This window comes from Pelodiscus sinensis, chromosome 1 (assembly GCF_049634645.1).
Source record: "Pelodiscus sinensis isolate JC-2024 chromosome 1, ASM4963464v1, whole genome shotgun sequence".
In the NCBI taxonomy this organism is placed as follows: Eukaryota; Metazoa; Chordata; order Testudines; family Trionychidae; genus Pelodiscus; species Pelodiscus sinensis.
Genome location: NC_134711.1, coordinates 331,732,388 through 331,740,584, shown reverse-complemented (window position 1 = coordinate 331,740,584; position 8,197 = coordinate 331,732,388). Strand labels below are relative to the sequence as shown.

Sequence of the window (8,197 nt, the reverse complement as noted above, 5' to 3'; positions counted from 1 at the left end):
TATTAGGAAGCCTAATCCGAACTAGCTAGTTCGTGCCGCGTGGCATTTAAAAATGGCGCCGGCCGGGATCATGCAAATGAAGCCCAGGAAATTCAAATCCCAGGCTTCATTTGCAACTCCGTATGACTACATTAACCCCCCTAGTTCGAACTAGGGGGGTAGTGTAGACATACCCTTTGATTAACTAGTACCTAATTTAGGACAGAGGGCCCACAGCCATGTCACCTGCCAATGAAACCTTTATGTTCTTTTGTGAGGCAAGAGATGGAGAAGCCTGTCCCTTATCTGTCTGGTCCTCACCCCATAGATGATGGGATTAACCATAGGGGGCACCAGGAGGTACACATTGGAAAGGAGAACGTGGAAATGCAGGGCCACACTGTGGCCAACTCGGTGCATGATTAAGGAGAACAGAGCTGGGACATAAAATGCTAAGATGGAGCAAAGATGGGAGCCACAGGTGCCAAAAGTTTTGAGCCGGGCGTCCTTGGTGGGGAGGCTGACGATGGCCCTGAGGATCTGGATGTAGGAAATGGAGATAAAAATCAAATCCAGACCGGTCACAAAGAATAACAAAAAGAGGCCGTAGTAAGAACTCATGCGGATGTCGGCGCAGGCCAGCTTCGCCACGGCCATGTGCTCACAGTAGGTGTGGGGGATGAGGTTGGTTCTGCAATATGGCCACTGCCTGGTCATTAAAAGATTGGGAAGTGTGAACACGCTGCTGCGCAGGGCCACAGCCAGACCTGTCTTGCCCACCACGGGGTTTGTCAGGATGGTGGAATGTCTCAGGGGATGGCAGATGGCCACGTAGCGATCCAACGCCATGGCCACAAACATCCCAGATTCTGTCACTGAAAAGCTGTGAATGAAGAACATCTGGGTGAGGCAGGCACTGAAATCGATCTCCCTGGAATTGAACCAGAAGATGCTCAGAGCTTTGGGCAGGATGGAGGTGGTCAGGACCAGGTCGGTGACAGCCAGCATGCAGAGGAAATAATACATGGGCTCATGGAGGCTCGGCTCCCTCTTCACAATGAAGAGGATGGCGACGTTCCCCAAGAGGGCTATGGTGTACATGGCACAGAAGGGGATGGAGATCCAGACATGGGAGGCCTCCAGGCCAGGGATGCCCACCAGGATGAAGTTGGAGGGGTTGGTGAAGTCGGTTGAATTGAAATTTGACATGGAGAAGAGGAGGTTTCCAAATCTGAGGCAGAACGGTGTCTCGTGCATGTATCACATGTTCCCCTCAGTCTCTGTAGGTGCTCAGGTTCCAGAGGGACGGTTGCAGGAGAAAAGCCTGGATGGAGAGAGGATGTTAATATGAGACACGACAGGCACTAAGTGAGCGTGGTATTTTTTTTTTTCATTTTTTGAATGGGTGAAGCAGATTGGTCGCTTTTCACACTCTGAAAAATGACAAGTTCATTATTCTGATACTGAGTTATGAACAACTGATCCCACTAATGGCACTTCCATATCTGATGGCGCTCCATGTGCCAGTAATTCCTACCCAGCATGGTATGGAAAACCCTTATGTGCCCCCGCAGGAAACACAAGTGTGGATATTGGTTATTGCTCCTCATTGTTCCTTAATGCAGGGAAAGCCAGGCTAGAGAGTCTATGCTGAACAGCGTGCATCATGCAGCCATTTTCCCAACACTGAGACTGTAAACCACCCCAAATCTTTGCCAAGACAAGTGCCAGGGAAAACCAACTAGAGCATCCCTCATCTAGGTTCAGGGCAATTCTTCAAGGAAGAAAGGAAAGTTGACAATGTTGCAGAAATGTAAGATGTGTACAAGAGATAGCTGTGTTCTGCATTTTGGGGTATTCATACCTCATGGGTGACCCAATACTTTCCAAGGTGTAGGCAGTCCAGCAAGATGTTAAGCAGCACGTACAGCGGAAGCCCAGAAATATGAACATCAACATGGAATCATAGAATACTAGGACTGGAAGAGACCATGAGAGGTCATCGAGTCCAGTCCCCTGCCCTCATGGTCTAGACCCAGTACTGTCTAGACCATCCCTCATAGACAGTTATCTAACCTACTCTTAAATATCTCCAAATATGGGGATCCCACAACCTCCCTGGGCAATTTATTCCAGTGTTTGACCATCCTGACAGGTAGGAAGTTTTTCCTAATGTCCAACCTAAACCTCCCTTGCTGCACATTAAGCCCATTGCTTCTTGTTCTATCCTCAGAGGCCAAGATGAACAAGTTTTCTCCCGCCTTCTTATGACACCCTTTTAGAAACCTGAAAACCGCTAATATGTCCCCTCTCATATTCTCTTTTCCAAACAAAACAAGCCCAATTCTTTCAGTCTTCCTTCATAGCTCATGTTCTCTAGACCTTTAATCGTTCTTGTTGCTCTTCTCTGAACCTTCTCCAATTTCTCCACATCTTTCTTAGAAAGTGGTGCCCAGAACTGGACACAATACTCCAACTGAGGCCTAACCAGCGGAAGAATGACCTCTCGTGTCTTGTTCACAACACACCTGTTAACGCATCTTAGAGTTATGTTTCCTTTTTGGCAACAGCATCACACTGTTGATTTATATTTAACTTGTGGTCCACTATAACCCCTAGCTCCATTTCTGCCATACACCTTCCTACACATTAGCTTCCCATTCTGTATGTGTGAAATTGATTGTTCCTTCCCAAGTAGAGCACCTTGCATTTGTCCTTATTAAACTTCATCCTGTTTACCTCAGACTATTTCTCCAATTTTCCAGATAATTTTGAATTACGATCCTATTGTCCAAAGCACTTGCAACCTCTCCCAGCTTGGTATCATCTGCAAACTTAATAAGTGTACTCTGTATATCGATATCTAAATTATTGATGAAGTTATTGAACAGAACTGGTCCAAAAACAGACCCCTGCGGAACTCCACTTGTTACTCCTTTCCAGCAGGATTGTGAACCGTTAATAACTACTCTCTGGGAATGGTTATCCAACCAGTTATGTACCCACCTTATAGTAGCCCTATCTTAGTTGTATTTGCCGATAAGAATATCATGCGAGACCATGTCACATGCCTTACTAAAGTCTAGGTATAGCACGTCCACCACTACTCCCTTATCCACAAGACTCGTTATCCTATCAAAAAAAGCTATCAGACTGGTCTGACATGTCTCTTCTGCCGACTAAAGAAGCCCAAATCTCTCAGGGTATGTCTACACTACCCTCCTAGTTCGAACTAGGAGGGTAATGTAGGCATACCACACTTGCAAATGAAGCCCGGGATTTGAATTTCCCGGGCTTCATTTGCATAAGCGGGGAGCCGCCATTTTTAAAACCCCGCTGGTTCGAACCCCGTGCAGCGCGGCTACATGGGGCTCGAACTAGGTAGTTCGGACTAGGCTTCCTATTCCGAACTACCGGTACACCTCGTTCCACAGTACCGGTAGTTCGGAATAGGAAGCCTAGTCCGAACTACCTAGTTCGAGCCCCGTGTAGCCGCGCTGCACGGGGTTCGAACCAGCGGGGTTTTAAAAATGGCGGCTCCCCGCTTATGCAAATGAAGCCCGGGAAATTCAAATCCCGGGTTTCATTTGCAAGTGCAGTGGCCTACATTACCCCGCTAGTTCGAACTAGCGGGGTAGTGTAGACATACCCTCAGCCTCTTCTCATAGGTCATGTGCTCCAGCCCCCTCATCATTTTGGTTGCCCTCCGCTGGACCCTCTCCTATGCATCCACATCCTTTCCATAGTGGGGTGCCCAGAACTGGACACAATACTCCAGGGCTGTGTCCAGACTGGCAAGTTTTTCTGCAGAAGTAGCTGCTGTTGTGGAATAACTTGCCAGCTGTCTACACTGGCCACTTGAATTTCCGTAAGAACACTGACGATCTCATGTAAGAAATCAGTGCTTCTTGTGGAAATACTGTGCTGCTCCTGTTCGGGCAAAAGGCCTTTTGCGCAAAAGCTTTTGCACAAAAGGGCCAGTGTAGACAGCTCAGATTTGTTTTCCGCAAAAAAGCCCGATCGCGAAAATGGCGATTGGGGCTTTTTTGCGTAAAAGCGCATCTAGATTGGCCACAGATGCTTTTGCGCACTTTTGTGCAAAAGCATCCGTGCGAATCTAGACGCTCTTTTCTGCAAATGCTTTTAACAGAAAAGCTTTTCCGTTAAAAGCATTTGCGGAAGATCATGCCAGTCTAGACGTAGCCCAGATGTGGCCTCACCAGTGCCAAAAGAAGAGGACTAATCACTTCTCTAGATCTGCTGGCACTGCTCCTCCTAATGCACCCATGTATGCCATTAGCCTTCTTGGCTATAGGGGTGCCCTGTTGACTCATGTCCAGCTTCTCATCCACTGTTACCCCAGGTCCTTTTCTGCAAAACTACCACTTAGCCAGTCAGTCCCCAGCCTGTAGCAATGCTTGGGATTCTTCCGTCCCAAGTGCAGGACTCTGCTCTTCTCCTTGTTGAACCTCATCAGATTTCTTTTGGCTCAATCCTCCAATTTGTCTAGGACACTCTGGGCCCTAACCCTGCCCACCAGTGTATCTACCTCTCCGCCTAGCTTAGGGGCATTGGAGAACCCGCATGCATGCAGTTTCGAGCTCCATGTTTTGAGAAGGAAGTTGAAAAATGGAAATGGTTCCAAAATGCAGCCACACAAATAACCTGAGAATGGACAAAGTGCCCAGCAGAGGGACTGAAAGTGATTCATTTCGACAATCAAAGACATAATCAAGGGAGATGTGCCGGGGTAGAAAACTGTGGGTGAGGACGGGCTTTTTAATGGAGCAGAGAAAGGCAGGGCACGACCCAGTGTCTAGAAGCAGAAACCAGACAAATTCCAGTTAAAAGCCAGGACCACATCTTTAGCACAGAGGGGGATGAGCTGTTGCTACAAACCATGAAGGGAAGTGCTGGATTCTCCAACTCCCCATATCTCCAGATCAGACGGCAGGTAGAAGATCAGCTTGAGGTCTTGTCTACCCTTCAAAGGCTACAGCTGATCTGCCGTTGGACCTCAGTGCAGACATTGCTTACACCGAGGTCAGGGGTTCTCTTGCCAGCATGGGTTATCCATCTCCCAGAGAGGGGGTCACTGGGTTGGTGGAAGAACAAAGACACGCTCACTGGCAGGTTTTACTCAGTGCGGGGGTAACGGGGTGGAATGTAATGACCTGTGTTATCCAGGACGTCAGACTGGAACACTGAATGGAACATTCTGCCCCCGGAGCCTAGAAAACTATTGATAAAGACACTAGTCTGGCATTTATATTTACGCTGTCTCACAACACAAGAAGAAGGGAACGTTTCCTTACATTGAGAGTCTCGCCATGTATCGCTGATGAACAAAAACTATTTACATATAATAGCTATGTCACCTCTTGAACTTCTTCCAAAGACATTATAGAATCCTAGAACACTAGAACTGGAAGGGACCATGAGAGGTCATCAAGTCCAGTCCCCTGCCCTCATGGCAGGACCAAGCACCATCTATCCATGAAAGATGTCTGTCCTACCTAGATGGTTTATTAGATGATGAGCTTTCGTGGGCCAGACCCACTTCCTCAGATCAAATAGTGGAAGAAAATAGTCACAACCATATATACCAAAGGATACAATTAAAAAAAATGAACACATATGAAAAGGACAAATCACATTTCAGATCAGAAGGGGGATGCGGGGCGGGGAGAAGGAAGGAAGGTAAGTGTCTGTGAATTGATGATATTAGAGGTGGGGAGAGTGGGATGTCTGTGACTTAATGGTATTAGAGGTGATAATTGGGGAAGCTATCTTGGTAATGGGTAAGATAGCTTGAGTGTTTGTTCATTCCTTTTTGGAGAGTGTCGAATTTTAACATGAATGACAGTTCAGAGGATTCCCTTTCAAGTGCAGATGTAAAAGTGATAGAAATGTAGCCGTGGTAGTCTGGGGTAGCTGAAGCAAAATGCAGGACTATGTAGCACTTTAAAGACTAACAAGATGGTTTATTAGATGATGAGCTTTCGTGGGCCAGACCCACTTCCTCAGATCAAATAGTGGAAGAAAATAGTCACAACCATATATACCAAAGGATACAATTTAAAAAAATGAACACATATGAAAAGGACAAATTGTTTTAAATTGTATCCTTTGGTATATATGGCTGTGACAATTTTCTTCCACTATTTGATCTGAGGAAGTGGGTCTGGCCCACGAAAGCTCCTCATCTAATAAACCATCTTGTTAGTCTTTAAAGTGCTACATTGTCTTGCATTTTGCTTCAGCTACCCCAGACTAACACGGCTACATTTCTATCACTGTCCTACCTAGTTTTACATATCTTCAATGATAGAGATTTCACAAACTCCCTAAGCAATTTATTCTAGTGTTTAACCACCCTGACTAGCAGGAAGTTTTTCCTAATGTCCAACCTAAACCTCCTTTGTTGCAATTTAAGCCCATTGCTTCTTGTCCTGTCCTCGGAGGCCAAGGAGAACAATTTTTCTCCCTCCGCCTTATAACTCCCTTTTAGGCATTTGAAAACCGCTATCACGTCCCCTCTCAGTCTTCTCCTTTCCAAACTAAACAAGTCCAATTCTTTCAGCCTTCCCTCCTAGCTGATGTTCTCTAGACCTTTCATCATTTATTGTAGCAAATGGCTTTGCTGTATGTTATTCACAAATGGACTGGCCATTGTTATCAGAGCTACTGGCGTAGCCCACACAATACTGGCAGTACTGTATATCAAGTGTCACTTAGAAGAATCTGGACTGCAATGTCTAAGCTGGAAGTCTGCTTCTACCATAAATTTGTTTGTTTTTAAGACTCAGGCACAACAGTTCAAATGAAGCTAGGAAAGGTGATGTGTTTTGCCCACGTTGACTAATACTTTCACCTGCAGACCTGATAGCAGGTCCACCTGCAGACCTGATAGCAGGTATAATTCAGATAAGAGCTCCCCCCCCCACACACACACACCTGTCCCCAGTAACATCCAGAGACTTGACATGCAAGAGGCGGAGAGGACAGACTCTGTACACCAATGGCTCCGGAGGTCCTAACTTAGTTTTTATTCCAAGCAAAATTTTGTCTCAGGGCAGCCTGAGCAAATTATGGGCAATGGCCTCAGAATTCAGCCTTGTATCATACATCTACTGACACCTTCTGTCCTGAAGGGTTCTCTGTGCCACCGGGAGGCAGCCACTTTGGGACTAGAGCCAAGAGCTGGGGGGCTACATAGAAAAATGTTGGACAGTCACAATGGATTCACCTGTGGTAAGCGCCCTGAGACGATTTATGGCTATGCAGTGTGGAAAGAACCACAGACTTGTTTCCCATCCCGTCACACTCACCTGGCATAGGCTTTCTTGAGCGAGAACTGCTTCCTTGGGAATTTGGAGACAAAAGTGTCTTCCCGGGGAATCTCTCTTAGGCCACCATGTGCCACATCCCTCTGGCTCTGGCATCTGCTGAAAAATCCCACAGCAAGATCTGACAGCAGTGGGCACAGTTTATAACACTGCTCTGTGCAGTCCTGGAGGTGTTCGCTCAGTCTGCAATGGAGAAGTGGCATGTCCATGTAAACAGGCTGGAGATCAACTTGTCTGGGCTTCTGGGCTTTTTATGCCACTGTAGGAGTAAACAGCAATTAAGGGCCCTTCCCAAAGGGCGAGGAGAACTCCTGGGCTCTGGGCTGAGTCAGGGAGGAATTGGCTGTTCTGTGCATTTGTGTATTTCACAATGACAACTAATTAGGAAGAAAAACCTTTGGATAATGTGGGAATCTCTGAAGGATTTGAAACCCTGCAAATGCCCGGGATAGATGAGTAAATAGCAGACAGACAGGTCCAGAGAAAGGGGACTGAGATGTTCACTCAGCCAAGTTTTGTTGATTAAACTCAAGTCAACCCCCAAAAGTTGACAAAACGGAAATCTCCAGAGGATGTTCACACTTGGGGTACGTCTAAACTATAGATTTGTTGTTTTGGCAAAGGCAAATGAAGCCGTGATTTAAATGATCGCGGCTTTATTTAAATTTACATGGCTGCCGCGCTGAGCCAACAAACAGCTGATCAGCTGTTTGCCGGCTCAACGCGCTAGTCTGGACGCTCCCCTGCCGACATCAAAGCCCTTTGTCGGCAGCCCCGGTAAACCTCATCCCTAGGTAACCCAGCCCAGTGCTTCCTCACCCTCCTAGTGAAATAGTTTTTCCTATTATCCAACCTATACCTCCCCCCAC

The 8,197-nt window shown here is 46.7% G+C and overlaps 1 protein-coding gene across 1 annotated transcript; it reads right to left on the bottom strand.

The window, feature by feature from the left end:
• Window positions 1-240: 240 nt before the first annotated feature.
• On the bottom strand, window positions 241-1,236 carry LOC102449088 (olfactory receptor 52K2-like). The gene has a single exon (XM_006112569.2). The coding sequence runs from the start codon at window positions 1,234-1,236 to the stop codon at window positions 241-243; it is 996 nt and encodes a 331-aa protein (XP_006112631.2).
• Window positions 1,237-8,197: the final 6,961 nt, after the last annotated feature.